This window comes from Phyllobates terribilis, unplaced genomic scaffold (genome assembly GCF_046119375.1).
Source record: "Phyllobates terribilis strain yellow unplaced genomic scaffold, ASM4611937v1 Scaffold_9__5_contigs__length_417890890, whole genome shotgun sequence".
Lineage (NCBI taxonomy): Eukaryota > Metazoa > Chordata > Amphibia > Anura > Dendrobatidae > Phyllobates > Phyllobates terribilis.
The window spans coordinates 174,577,257-174,594,169 of record NW_027362769.1 but is presented as its reverse complement, the minus strand read 5'-3'; the positions used below and the strand labels follow the sequence as shown (position 1 = coordinate 174,594,169).

The 16,913-nt window shown below is 40.2% G+C and overlaps 1 protein-coding gene across 1 annotated transcript in view; it reads left to right on the top strand.

Annotated features, from left to right (window-relative positions):
* SLC11A1 (solute carrier family 11 member 1) overlaps positions 1-16,913 on the top strand; it is a 191,939-nt gene that overhangs the window by 31,490 nt on the left and 143,536 nt on the right. Inside the window, exons 3-5 of the mRNA XM_073647412.1 lie at positions 1,822-1,944; positions 2,055-2,174; positions 15,902-16,008. Coding sequence (XP_073503513.1) covers positions 1,822-1,944; positions 2,055-2,174; positions 15,902-16,008 — 350 coding nt within the window. The remainder of the gene's footprint in view (positions 1-1,821; positions 1,945-2,054; positions 2,175-15,901; positions 16,009-16,913) is intronic.

The window sequence follows — 16,913 nt, the reverse complement described above, 5'->3', positions numbered from 1 at the left end:
TTAGAAGGGTGAATTGGTTAGTGCTCTTATGTATGCTCAAGAGTAGTAAAAGGCTTATCACTTTCTTTTGTTTGAGTTGTTGTTTTTTTCCTGTTCAGAGCTTCAAATCCTGCATTTTTCCTCCTAAAGATCAATTATAATATTCTAGCTACCTGCAACCACCACTAGGGGGAGCTCACATTATACAGAAATAAATAATATTCTGTCTGCAGCCACCACTAGGGGGAGCTCCCCGTACACAGAAATACATGATAAGATTCTGTCTGCAGCCACCACTAGGGGGAGCTCCCTGCATACAGAGATACATGATAAGATTCTGTCTGCAGCCACCACTAGGGGAAGCTCCCTTTATACAGAGATACATGATAAGATTCTGTCTGCAGCCACCACTAGGGGGAGCTCCCTGTATACAGAGATACATGATAAGATTCTGTCTGAAGCCACCACTAGGGGGAGCTCCCTGTATACAGAGATACATGATAAGATTCAGTCTGCAGTCACCACTAGGGGAAGCTACCTGTATACAGAGATACATTATAAGATTCTGTCTGCAGCCACCACTAGAGGGAGCTCCCCGTATACAGAGATACATGATAAGATTCTGTCTGCAGCCACCACTACAGGGAGCTCCCTGTATACAGAGATACATGATAAGATTCTGCCTGCAGCCACCACTAGGGGAAGCTCCCTGTATACAGAGATGCATGATAAGATTCTGTCAGCAGTCACCACTAGGGGGAGCTCCCTGTATACAGAGATACATAATAAGATTCTGTCTGCAGCCACCACTAGGGAGAGCTCCCCGTACACAGAGATACATGATAAGATTCTGTCTGCAGTCACCACTAGGGGAAGCTCCCTGTATACAGAGATACATGATAAGATTCTGTCTGCAGCCACCACTAGAGGGAACTCCCTGTATACAGAGATTCATGATAAGATTCTGTCTGCAGACACCACTAGGGGGAGCTCCCTGTATACAGATATACATGATAAGATTCTGTCTGCAGCCACCACTAGGGGGAGCTCCCCGTATACAGAGATACATGATAAGATTCTGTCTGCAGCCACCACTAGGGGGAGCTCTCTGTATACAGAGATACATGATAAGGTCCTGTCTGCAGCCACCACTAGGGGGAGCTCCCTGTATACAGAGATGCATGATAAGATTCTGTCTGCAGCCACCACTAGGGGGAGCTCCCTGTATACAGAGATATATGATAAGGTCCTGTCTGCAGCCACCACTAGGGGGAGCTCCCCGTATACAGAGATACATGATAAGATTCTGTCTGCAGCCACCACTAGGGGAAGCTCCCTGTATACAGAGATACATGATAAGGTTCTGTCTGCAGCCACCACTAGGGGGAGCTCCCTGTATGCAGAGATACATGATAAGATCCTGTCTGCAGCCACCACTAGGGGGAGCTCCCTGTATACAGAGATACATGATAAGATCCTGTCTGCAGCCACCACTAAGGGGAGCTCCCTGTATACAGAGATATACAATATAATCCTGTCTGCAGCAACCACTAGGGGGAGCTCTCTGTATACAGAGATACACAATAAGATCCTGTCTGCAGCCACCACTAGGGGGAGCTCCCTGTATACAGAAATACATGATAAGAATCTGTCTGCAGCCACCACTAGGGGGAGCTGCCTGTCTGTAGCTGAATCCCATTGATGTTGTGGTTATGCCATGGTTCCAGCTTGATTCTTGCTAATCCTCCCCCTCTGCTTTATGTGACCCCCATGGTTGAATTGATTTACCCCTCACCCTGCATCTGACCCGCTTTCCGTCCTGTATTTCTGACCCCCCCACAGGCTGGATTCAGCTTCCGCAAGCTCTGGGCGTTTACCGGACCCGGGTTCCTCATGAGCATCGCCTACCTGGACCCTGGGAACATTGAGTCTGACCTCCAGTGCGGAGCAATTGCTGGATTTAAGGTGGGAGCCCAAAGGTTTCGTCCCACTCATTGTATAGTGAGATCCTCATCACCGGCCGAGCATTCTGCTATTGGGGCCATGTTAATGCCGTTATCTCTGTATCTTTCCAGCTCTTGTGGGTTCTTCTTGGCGCTACCTTCCTTGGTCTTATATGCCAGCGGCTGGCCATACGGCTCGGTGTAGTCACCGGTAGAGATTTGGCTCAGATTTGCCGTTCTTACTACCCAAAGGTAAGGTCATACTCACCAGTCACATCACTGAGATAAGAAGGATCCGCAGAGAGATTCTACATTCCCGATCCTCCTCCCCGGGACTCTTATCTGTTGGGATGAGATCGACCGGTACTACTGAAATGGTCCGGTGCATCTGACTGTGCTCTACTGTGTATGGGAACCTTTAATCTAATAGGGCACATGTCTGACAACAGGGAGGATCTAAAAGGTTGTCTGTTTCCGAGGACGACCAGGAGGATTATGAAATGGGCTTTGAATATGAATGAGAATTGAAATACAGGCGCATCTCACTGAATTAGAATATCATCAAAAAATGAATTTATTTCAGTTCTTCAATAAAAAAAAGTGAAACTCCTATATTATATAGAGTCATTACACACAGAGGGATCTATTATATAGAGTCATTACACACAGAGGGATCTATTATATAGAGTCATGACACACAGAGGGATCTATTATATAGAGTCATTACACACGGAGGAATCTATTATATAGAGTCATTACACACAGAGTGATCTATTATATAGAGTCATTACACACAGAGGGATCTATTATATAGAGTCATTACACACAGAGGGATCTATTATATAGAGTCATTACACACAGAGGGATCTATTATATAGAGTCATTACACACAGAGCGATCTATTATATAGAGTCATTACACACAGAGGGATCTATTATATAGAGTCATTACACACAGAGGGATCTATTATATAGAGTCATTACACGCAGAGGGATCTATTATATAGAGTCATTACACACAGAGGGATCTATTATATAGAGTCATTACACACAGAGGGATCTATTATATAGAGTCATTACACACAGAGCGATCTATTATATAGAGTCATTACACACAGAGGGATCTATTATATAGAGTCATTACACACAGTGGGATCTATTATATAGAGTCATTACACACAGAGGGATCTATTATATAGAGTCATTACACACAGAGTGATCTATTATATAGAGTCATTACACACAGAGGGATCTATTATATAGAGTCATTACACACAGAGGGATCTATTATATACAGTCATTACACACAGAGGGATCTATTATATAGAGTCATTGCACACAGAGGGATCTATTATATGGAGTCATTACACACAGAGGGATCTATTATATAGAGTCATTACACACAGAGGAATCTATTATATAGAGTCATTACAGACAGAGGGATCTATTATATAGAGTCATTACACACAGAGGGATCTATTATATAGAGTCATTACACACAGAGGGATCTATTATATAGAGTCATTACACACAGAGGGATCTATTATATAGTCATTACACACAGAGGAATCTATTATATAGAGTCATTACACACAGAGTGATCTATTATATAGAGTCATTACACACAGAGGGATCTATTATATAGAGTCATTACACCCGGAGGGATCTATTATATAGAGTCATTACACACAGAGGGATCTATTATATAGAGTCATTACACACAGAGCGATCTATTATATAGAGTCATTGCACACAGAGTGATCTATTATATGGAGTCATTACACACAGAGGGATCTATTATATAGAATCATTACACACAGAGGGATCTATTATATAGAGTCATTACACACAGAGGGATCTATTACATAGAGTCATTACACACAGAGGGATCTATTATATAGAGTCATTACACACAGAGCGATCTATTATATAGAGTCATTACACACAGAGGGATCTATTATATAGAGTCATTACACACAGTGGGATCTATTATATAGAGTCATTACACACAGAGGGATCTATTATATAGAGTCATTACACACAGAGTGATCTATTATATAGAGTCATTACACACAGAGGGATCTATTATATAGAGTCATTACACACAGAGGGATCTATTATATACAGTCATTACACACAGAGGGATCTATTATATAGAGTCATTGCACACAGAGGGATCTATTATATGGAGTCATTACACACAGAGGGATCTATTATATAGAGTCATTACACACAGAGGAATCTATTATATAGAGTCATTACAGACAGAGGGATCTATTATATAGAGTCATTACACACAGAGGGATCTATTATATAGAGTCATTACACACAGAGGGATCTATTATATAGAGTCATTACACACAGAGGGATCTATTATATAGTCATTACACACAGAGGAATCTATTATATAGAGTCATTACACACAGAGTGATCTATTATATAGAGTCATTACACACAGAGGGATCTATTATATAGAGTCATTACACACAAAGGGATCTATTATATAGAGTCATTACACACAGAGGGATCTATTATATAGAGTCATTACACACAGAGCGATCTATTATATAGAGTCATTGCACACAGAGTGATCTATTATATGGAGTCATTACACACAGAGGGATCTATTATATAGAATAATTACACACAGAGGGATCTATTATATAGAGTCATTACACACAGAGGGATCTATTACATAGAGTCATTACACACAGAGGGATCTATTATATAGAGCAGAGGTCCCCAACCGCCGGTCCGCGGACCAGGACCGGGCCGTTGGGGTTTTTCAGCCGGTCCGCGGGGAGAGGGGGCCCCTCCAGCCTCCAGCAGGGCCGCCATCAGGGCATGACTGCCCTGACTCCAGTATGGGGCCCGGCCGGTAGGAGCCCCCTCGGAGCCCCCCTCTTGTGCGTCTCTCTCCTCATGGGGCCCCCGGCCGCATGCTAAGCGCCGGGTCCGGGACATCTTAGCGCTGCGCTGCTGCGGCAGCACCTTCATGATTCCCCTGACTTCCGGTCATGTGACGGCGCCGTCACATGGCCGGAAGTCAGGAGAACCTGGTGTCAGCGATTTGGACGAGCGCCAGGATTCTGCAGGGATCGCATGGGGGTAAGTATAACAAGTTTTATTTTTTTTTAAATACAATTAACTAGGAGTGGGGGGAATGGGAGATGCACATGGGGGGAGGGGAGAGATGAGAGATGCACATGGGGGAGGGGAGAGATGAGAGATCCACATGGGGGGGAGGGGAGAGATGAGAGATGCACATGGGGGAGGGGAGAGATGAGAGATCCACATGGGGGGGAGGGGAGAGATGAGAGATGCACATGGGGGAGGGGAGAGATGAGAGATCCACATGGGGGGAGGGGAGAGATGAGAGATGCACATGGGGGGAGGGGAGAGATGAGAGATGCACATGGGGGAGGGGAGAGATGAGAGATGCACATGGGAGGGAGGGGAGAGATGAGAGATGCACGGGGGGGTGAGAGATGCACGGGGGGGTGAGAGATGCACGGGGGGGATGAGAGATGCACGGGGGGTGGATGAGAGATGCACGGGGGGGGGTGAGAGATGCACGGGGGGGATGAGAGATGCACGGAGGGGATGAGAGATGCACGGGGGGTGGATGAGAGATGCACGGGGGGGGATGAGAGATGCACGGAGGGGGATGAGAGATGCACGGGGGTGAGCTGCACATGGGGGGGTGAGAGATGCACATGGGGGGGTTATGTTTACATAACTTTGTTGCCTTATGAAGGGCGGGGGGGGCCCCCAAAAATTTCTTGCACAGGGGCCCACTACAGTCTGTGTCCGCCCCTGGGATGAAGTAAATGCAGCTGAAAAGCAGCTGTCAGGACAGCTGCCCTGTCCTGCTGCAGGGCGTGATGGGGCCTCAGTGATGCGGCTCCTGGCACAGCACATTATGTGGGGCTCCTGGCATAGCTCCTGGCGGGGACCTGGTCTACACTATATGATAAGTATGCGCTAAACTCCAAATCCCTCCATTACCCCGCCCCCATATGACCAAAGCCCCGCCCACCCCACCCCCTCCTTGCTGGGCCATGGAAAAATGATCTTGCTTCAAGCCGGTCCCTGGTGTAAAAAAGGTTGGGGACCACTGATATAGAGTCATTACACACAGAGCGATCTATTATATAGAGTCATTACACACAGAGCGATCTATTATATAGAGTCATTACACGCAGAGCAATCTATTACATAGAGTCATTACACACAGAGGGATCTATTATATAGAGTCATTACACACAGAGGGATCTATTATATAGAGTCATTACACACAGAGGGATCTATTATATAGAGTCATTACACACAGAGAGATCTATTATATAGAGTCATTACACACAGAGGGATCTATTATATAGAGTCATTACACGCAGAGCGATCTATTATATAGAGTCATTACACGTAGAGTGATCTATTATATAGAGCCATAACACGCAGAGTGATCTATTATATAGAGCCATTACACGCAGAGGGATCTATTATATAGAGTCATTACACGCAGAGGGACCTATTATATAGAGTCATTACACGCAGAGCGATCTATTATATAGAGTCATTACACACAGAGGAATCTATTATATAGAGTCATTACACACAGAGCGATCTATTATATAGAGTCATTACACACAGAGGGATCTATTATATAGAGTCATTACACACAGAGGGATCTATTATATAGAATCATTACACACAGAGGGATCTATTATATAGAGTCATTACACACAGAGAGATCTATTATATAGAGGCATTACAGACAGAGGGATCTATTGTATAGAGTCATTACACACAGAGGGATCTATTATATAGAGTCATTACACACAGAGCGATCTATTATATAGAGTCATTACACGCAGAGGGATCTATTATATAGAGTCATTACACACAGAGGGGTCTATTATATAGAGTCATTACACGCAGAGGGATCTATTATATAGAGTCATTATACGCAGAGGGATCTATTATATAGAGTCATTACACGCAGAGTGATCTATTGTATAGAGTCATTACACACAGAGGGATCTATTATATAGAGTCATTACACGCAGAGCGATCTATTATATAGAGTCATTATACGCAGAGGGATCTATTATATAGAGTCATTACACGCAGAGGGATCTATTATGTAGAGTCATTACACACAGAGCGATCTATTATATGGAGTCATTACGCACAGAAGGATCTATTATATAGAGTCATTACACACAGAGGGATCTATTATATAGAGTCATTACGCACAGAGGGATCTATTATATAGAGTCATTACGCACAGACGGATCTATTATATAGAGTCATTACGCACAGAGGGATCTATTATATAGAGTCATTACACACAGAGGGATCTATTATATAGAGTCATTACACACAGAGGGATCTATTATATAGAGTCATTACACACAGAGGGATCTATTATATAGAGTCATTACACGCAGAGCGATCTATTATATAGAGTCATTACACGCAGAGGGATTTATTATATAGAGTCATTACACGCAGAGGGATCTATTATATAGAGTAATTACACACAGAGGGATCTATTATATGGAGTCATTACGCACAGAAGGATCTATTATATAGAGTCATTACACGCAGAGGGATCTATTATATAGAGTCAATACGCACAGAGGGATCTATTATATAGAGTCATTACACACAGAGGGATCTATTATATAGAGTCATTACGCACAGAGGGATCTATTATATAGAGTCATTACACACAGAGGGATCTATTATATAGAGTCATTACACACAGAGGGATCTATTATATAGAGTCATTACACACAGAGGGATCTATTATATAGTCATTACACACAGAGGGATCTATTATATAGAGTCATTACACACAGAAGGATCTATTATATAGAGTTATTGCACACAGAGGGATCTATTATATAGAGTCATTATACACAGAGGGATCTATTATATAGAGTCATTGCACACAGAGGGATCTATTATAGAGTCATTATACACAGAGGGATCTATTATATAGAGTCATTACACACAGAGGGATCTATTATATAGAGTCATTGCACACAGAGGGATCAATTATAGAGTCATTATACACAGAGGGATCTATTATATAGAGTCATTACACACAGAGGGATCTATTATATAGAGTCATTACGCACAGAGGGATCTATTATATAGAGTCGTTACACACAGAGGGATCTATTATATAGAGTCATTACGCACAGAGGGATCTATTATATAGAGTCGTTAAGCACAGAGGGATCTATTATATAGAGTCATTATGCACAGACGGATCTATTATATAGAGTCGTTACGCACAGAGGGATCTATTATATAGAGTCATTACGCACAGAGGGATCTATTATGTAGAGTCATTACACACAGAGGGATCTATTATATAGAGTCATTACACACAGAGGGATCTATTATATAGAGTCATTACACACAGAGGGATCTATTATATAGAGTCATTACACACAGAGCGATCTATTATATAGAGTCATTACGCACAGAGGGATCTATTATATAGAGTCATTACACACAGAGGGATCTATTATATAGAGTCATTATGCACAGAACGATCTATTATATAGAGTCATTACACGCAGAGCGATCTATTATATAGAGTCATTACACGCAGAGGGATTTATTATATAGAGTCATTACACGCAGAGGGATCTATTATATAGAGTCATTACACACAGAGGGATCTATTATATGGAGTCATTACGCACAGAAGGATCTATTATATAGAGTCATTACACGCAGAGGGATCTATTATATAGAGTCATTACGCACAGAGGGATCTATTATATAGAGTCATTACACACAGAGGGATCTATTATATAGAGTCATTACGCACAGAGGGATCTATTATATAGAGTCATTACGCACAGAGGGATCTATTATATAGAGTCATTACGCACAGAGGGATCTATTATATAGAGTCATTACACACAGAGGGATCTATTATATAGAGTCATTACACACAGAGGGATCTATTATATAGAGTCATTACACACAGAGGGATCTATTATATAGAGTCATTACACACAGAGGGATCTATTATATAGAGTCATTACACACAGAGGGATCTATTATATAGAGTTATTGCACACAGAGGGATCTATTATATAGAGTCATTATACACAGAGGGATCTATTATATAGAGTCATTGCACACAGAGGGATCTATTATAGAGTCATTATACACAGAGGGATCTATTATATAGAGTCACTACACACAGAGGGATCTATTATATAGAGTCATTGCACACAGAGGGATCTATTATAGAGTCATTATACACAGAGGGATCTATTATATAGAGTCATTACACACAGAGGGATCTATTATATAGAGTCATTACGCACAGAGGGATCTATTATATAGAATTGTTACACACAGAGGGATCTATTATATAGAGTCATTACGCACAGAGGGATCTATTATATAGAGTCATTACACACAGAGGGATCTATTATATAGAGTCATTATGCACAGAACGATCTATTATATAGAGTCATTACACACAGAGAGATCTATTATATAGAGTCATCATTACGCACAGAGTGATCTATTATATAGAGTCATTACACACAGAGGGATCTATTATATAGAGTCATTACACACAGAGGGATCTATTATATAGAGTCATTACACACAGGGGGATCTATTATATAGAGTCATTATACACAGAGGGATCTATTATATAGAGTCATTACACACAGGGATCTATTATATAGAGTCATTACACACAGAGGGATCTATTATATAGAGTCATTACACGCAGAGGGATCTATTATATAGAGTCATTACACACAGAGGGATCTATTATATAGAGTCATTACACGCAGAGGGATCTATTATATAGAGTCATTACACAGAGGGATCTATTATATAGAGTCATTATACACAGAGTGATCTATTATATAGAGTCATTACACACAGAGTGATCTATTATATAAAGTCATTACACACAGAGGGATCTATTATATAGAGTCATTACACACAGAGTAATCTATTATATAGAGTCATTACACACAGGGGGATCTATTATATAGAGTCATTACACACAGAGCGATCTATTATATAGAGTCATTACACACAGAGGGGTCTATTATATAGAGTCATTACACACAGAGGGATCTATTATATAGAGTCATTACACACAGAGGGATCTATTATATAGAGTCATTACACACAGAGGGATCTCTTATATAGTCATTACGCACAGAGTGATCTATTATATAGAGTCATTACACACGGAGGGATCTATTATATAGAGTTATTACACCCGGAGGGATCTATTATATAGAGTCATTACACACGGAGGGATCTATTATATAGAGTCATTACACACGGAGGGATCTATTATATAGAGTCATTACACACGGAGGGATCTATTATATAGAGTCATTACACACAGAGGGATCTATTATATAGAGTCATTACACACAGAGGGATCTATTATATAGAGTCATTACACACAGAGGGATCTATTATATAGAGTCATTACACGCAGAGGGATCTATTATATAGAGTCATTACACACAGGGATCTATTATATGGAGTGATTACACGCAGAGGGATCTATTATATAGAGTCATTACACACAGAGGGATCTATTATATAGAGTCATTACACGCAGAGGGATCTATTATATAGAGTCATTACGCACAGAGGGATCTATTATATAGAGTCATTACACACAGAGGGATCTATTATATAGAGTCATTACACACAGAGGGATCTATTATATAGAGTCATTACACACAGAGGGATCTATTATATAGAGTCATTACACACAGAGGGATCTATTATATAGAGTCATTACACCCGGAGGGATCTATTATATAGAGTCATTACACATGGAGGGATCTATTATATAGAGTCATTACACACAGAGGGATCTATTATATAGAGTTATTACACACAGAGGGATCTATTATATAGAGTCATTACACACAGAGGGATCTATTATATAGAGTCATTACACCCGGAGGGATCTATTATATAGAGTCGTTACACACAGAGGGATCTATTATATAGAGTCATTACACACGGAGGGATCTATTATATAGAGTCATTACACCCGGAGGGATCTATTATATAGAGTCATTACACCCAGAGGGATCTATTATATAGAGTCATTACACCCAGAGGGATCTATTATATAGAGTCATTACACACAGAGCGATCTATTATATAGAGTCATTACACGCAGAGGGATCTATTATATAGAGTCATTACACGCAGAGGGATCTATTATATAGAGTCATTACACACAGAGGGATCTATTTCACGTGTTTATTTCTGTTAATGTTGATGATTATGGCTTACAGCCAATGAAAACACAAAAGTCATTATCTCAGTAAATTAGAATACTTTATAACAACAGCTTGAAAAATGTTTTTAAAATCCCAAATGTCTGTTCAGTAAATGCCCTCAATACTTGGTCGGCTCTTTCTGCATCAATTACTGCATCAATGCGGCAATGTGGCATGGAGGCGATCAGTCTGTGGCATGGAGGGATCAGCCTGTGACATGGAGGGATCAGCCTGTGGCATGGAGGCGATCAGTCTGTGGCATGGAGGGATCAGCCTGTGACATGGAGGGATCAGCCTGTGGCCCTGCTGAGGGGTTATGGAAGCCCAGGTGGCTTTGATAGCCGCCTTCAGCTCGTCTGCATTGTTGGGTCAGGTAATGCAGAAAAAAGAGAAGCAGGAGCCGAACATCCCATGATGTAAAGAAACATAATCAAAATAATTCAATTAAAAAAACATTCTTATTGATACATAAACATTAAAAATCTTCATCAAAAATAGAAAAAATGCATGAAAAAAGTTGTGTGGTGGTGACACAAGAAAAAAGCGTGACAATTACAGGTAAATCATATAGATCACAGTCACGCGAATGTCACGCAGCCCCGATGCGCATTTTGCGTACCTTGCTTTCTCAAGGGACCTGAGAAAGCAAGGTACGTGAAATGCGCATCGGGGCTGCGTGACATTCAGGATATATTCATCACTCTTTCGGTAAGCATGTCTAGACTATAGGTTTGGTCCTGTTTTCACTGTTCCATTCACGGCCTATTACTGTTTCAGTCGTTTTTCATGTATATATATGTGCACTTGCCAGTTTAAGGCTGCGTGCGCACGATGCGTTTTTCATGCGTTTCCGCTGCAGAATTTCCACAGCGGAAACGCATCAAAAACGCATGGTAATCCGCACCCCATGGTCCCCAATGGCATTCCGCAATGTCAATGCACATGCTGCGGATTTTTCCGCAGCGTTTCTGCAGCGCTCATAAATCCGCAGCATGTTCATTAATTTTGCAGAAGCGCAGCGGAAGCGCCGCCATTGACTTACATTGAGACGCATATAATCCGTGTCTGTACATTTGTACAAGCGGATAATATGCGATTCAATGTGCGGATGGTACCCAGTTCTGGAGGAGAGAAGACTCTCATCCAGACCTGGGTACCATTGTACCTGTAAAAAAAAGAATAAAATAATAAATAAAGTTTATATTCACCTGTCCGGCGGCTTCTCTCTGCTTGCCGGCAACGCTTCTCCTTCCAGGACCTGAGATGACGTCGCGGTCATGTGACCGCAGGCTGTCTCGCGATGTGCCGGCAACCCGGAAGAAGCCAGGACGAGCGCAACAGCACACGCGGCAGGGATCAGGGGTAAGTATAGCTTTATTTTTTTTATTTTTACGGTCACACTATATATGCTGTTTGCATGGATTTATATAGTGTGACCTAGTTGTCAAGCACTTTCCAAGTGATGCTATCGCCTGGAAAGTGCTTGTCAGTCCGCATGCGGAAACACATGCATTAACGCATGTGGATACGCATGTGAATCCGCATGTATTCTGCAGGAAAAACGCATGCACAATCTGCATGCGCTTTTTCTTCCAGGGAGATGCAGAAATGCTGCAGAAATTTTCTGCTTCATTTCTGCATCGTGGGCACATAGCCTAACTTAAGAGACAACAAGATTTTAACTTCATTTTGTACCTTATATTATGGAACAGGGTGTATAATGGACGCAGGACACTCCCTTTAATACTTTATGGGAAATAAATATTTCCAGCAGTGATAATTACATTTCTCGACATGCTACCTATCAATTTTTCTACTCTAACTTAATTAATTTTTCTATTCAAAATTCGTATTACTGTGATCTATATGATTTACCTGTAATTGTCACGCTTTTTTCTTGTGTCACCACCGCACAACTTTTTTCATGCACTTTTTCTATTTTTGATGAAGATTTTTAATGTTTATGTATCAATAAGAATGTTTTTTTAATTGAATTATTTTGATTATGTTTCTTTACATCATGGGATGTTCGGCTCCTGCTACTCTTTTTTCTGCATTTGTAAGGTCTCCATAGGAGTTTCCCTTAATTAATCCTTACTTCTATGGCGCCAGTAAATTTACTAATTGTTGGGTCTAGGGTCTCTCACCTTCCTCTTGACAATACCCCATAGATTCTCTATAATAGATTCTCTATGGGGTTAAGGTCAGGCGAGTTTGCTGCCAATCAAGCACAGTGATACTGTTGTGTGTAAACCAGGTATTGGTACTTTTGGCCGTGTGGACAGGGGCCAAGTCCTGCTGGAGAATGATATTTCCATCCCCAAAAAGCTTGTCGGCAGAGGGAAGCATGAAGTGCTGTAAAATGTCCTGGTAGACGGCGGCGCTGACTTTGGTCTTGATAAAACACAGTGGACCTCCACCAGCAGATGACATGGCCCCCCAAACCATCACTGATTGTGGAGACTTCACACTAGACCTCCAGCAGCTTGGATTGTGGCCTCTCCACTCTTCCTCCAGACTCTGGGACTTTGTGGAGTGTGTCAATGACTGCCTTCTGGACATCTGTCAAGTCAGCAGTCTTCCCCATGATTGTGGAGCCTACTGAAACAGACTAAGTGACCTTGTTAAATGCTTAGGAAGCCTTTGCAGGTGTTTTTTGTTAATTATTTTAATTTACTGAGATAATGACTTTTCTGTTTTCATCGGCTGTAAGCCATAATCATCAACATTAACAGAAATAAACACGTGAAATAGATCACTCTATGTGTAATGACTCTATATAATAGATCCCTCTGTGTGTAATGACTCTATATAATAGATCGATCTGTGTGTAATGGCTCTATATAATAGATCCCTCTGTGTGTAATGACTCTATATAATAGACCACTCTGTGTGTAATGACTCTATATAATAGATCCCTCTGTGTGTAATGACTCTATATAATAGATCCCTCTGTGTGTAATGACTCTATATAATAGATCCCTCTGTGTGTAATGACACTATATAATAGATCCCTCTGCGTGTAATGACTCTATATAATAGATTGCTCTGCGTGTAGTGACTCTATATAATAGATCGCTCTGTGTGTAATGACTCTATATAATAGATCGCTCTGTGTGTAATGACTCTATATAATAGATCTCTCTGTGTGTAATGACTCTATATAATAGATCCCTCTGTGTGTAATGACTCTATATAATAGATCACTCTGTGTGTAATGACTCTATATAATAGATCCCTCTGTGTGTAATGACTCCATATAATAGATCCCTCTGTCTGTAATGACTCTATATAATAGATCCCTCTGTGTGTAATGACTCTATATAATAGATCACTATGTGTGTAATGACTCCATATAATAGATCCCTCTGTGTGTAATGACTCTATATAATAGATCCCTCTGTGTGTAATGACTCTATATAATAGATCCCTCTGTGTGTAATGACTCTATATAATAGATCCCTCTGTGTGTAATGACTCTATATAATAGATCCCTCTGCGTGTAATGACTCTATATAATAGATCGCTCTGCGTGTAGTGACTCTATATAATAGATCCCTCTGTGTGTAATGACTCTATATAATAGATCCCTCTGTGTGTAATGACTCCATATAATAGATCCCTCTGTCTGTAATGACTCCATATAATAGATCCCTCTGTGCGTAATGACTCTATATAATAGATCCCTCTGTGTGTAATGACTCTATATAATAGATCACTCTGTGTGTAATGGCTCTATATAATAGATCCCTCAGTGTGTAATGACTCTATATAATAGATCACTCTGTGTGTAATGACTCTATATAATAGATCCCTCTGTGTGTAATGACTCTATATAATAGATCCCTCTGTGTGTAATGACTCTATATAATAGAACCCTCTGTGTGTAATGACTGTATATAATAGATCCCTCTGTGTGTAATGACTCTATATAATAGATCCCTCTGTGTGTAATGACTGTATATAATAGATCCCTCTGTGTGTAATGACTATATAATAGATCCCTCTGTGTGTAATGACTCTATATAATAGAACCCTCTGTGTGTAATGACTCTATATAATAGATCCCTCTGTGTGTAATGACTCTATATAATAGATCCCTCTGTGTGTAATGACTCTATATAATAGAACCCTCTGTGTGTAATGACTGTATATAATAGATCACTCTGTGTGTAATGGCTCTATATAATAGATCCCTCAGTGTGTAATGACTCTATATAATAGATCCCTCTGTGTGTAATGACTCTATATAATAGATCCCTCTGTGTGTAATGACTCTATATAATAGATCCCTCTGTGTGTAATGACTCTATATAATAGATTCCTCTGCGTGTAATGACTCTATATAATAGATCCCTCTGTGTGTAATGACTCTATATAATAGATCCCTCTGTGTGTAATGATTCTATATAATAGATCCCTCTGTGTGTAATGACTCTATATAATATAGGAGTTTCACTTTTTGTATTGAAGAACTGAAATAAATTAACTTTTTGATGATATTCTAATTTAATGAGATGCACCTGTAAAAAGAAAAGTGTCTGCAGAGTTCTTTCCTGAGATTTTGGACGGAGATCTTGTGTTACCCCTCAGTCTTTTTTATTGCTTTAATTTCAGAAGACTTTCTTTTTCTGATATATAATCCATATTCTTCGTGCCTCAGGCTCCTCGCTGGTTACTGTGGATCTTAATAGAAATAGCCATTATTGGATCAGATATGCAGGAAGTCATTGGTACCGCCATTGCATTTAGCCTACTGTCAGCCGGACGGTAAGATCCTCATATACTTATATCTGTCTATACATATAGAAACGAACCAGAGGGTGCAGCAGCCTCTGTGTGCAAACATTACCTATAAGAAATGTAAACCGCATTACTGCCATATAGACTATACTTATATACCGCATTACTGCCATATAGACTGTACTTATATACTGCATTACTGCCATATAGACTGTACTTATATACTACATTACTGCCATATAGACTATACTTATATACCGCATTACTGCCATATAGACTGTACTTATATACTGCATTACTGCCATATAGACTGCACTTATATACCGCATTACTGCCATATAGACTGTACTTATATACCGCATTACTGCCATATAGACTGTACTTATATACTGCATTACTGCCATATAGACTGTACTTATATACTGCATTACTGCCATATAGACTGTACTTATATACTGCATTACTGTCATATAGACTATACTTATATACTGCATTACTGCCATATAGACTATACTTATATACTACATTACTGCCATATAGACTGTACTTATATACTGCATTACTGCCATATAGACTATACTTATATACCGCATTACTGCCATATAGACTGTACTTATATACTGCATTACTGCCATATAGACTGTACTTATATACTGCATTACTGCCATATAGACTGTACTTATATACTGCATTACTGTCATATAGACTATACTTATATACTGCATTACTGCCATATAGACTATACTTATATACTACATTACTGCCATATAGACTGTACTTATATACTGCATTACTGCCATATAGACTATACTTATATACCGCATTACTGCCATATAGACTATACTTATATACTACATTACTGCCATATAGACTGTACTTATATACTGCATTACTGCCATATAGACTATACTTATATACCGCATTACTGCCAT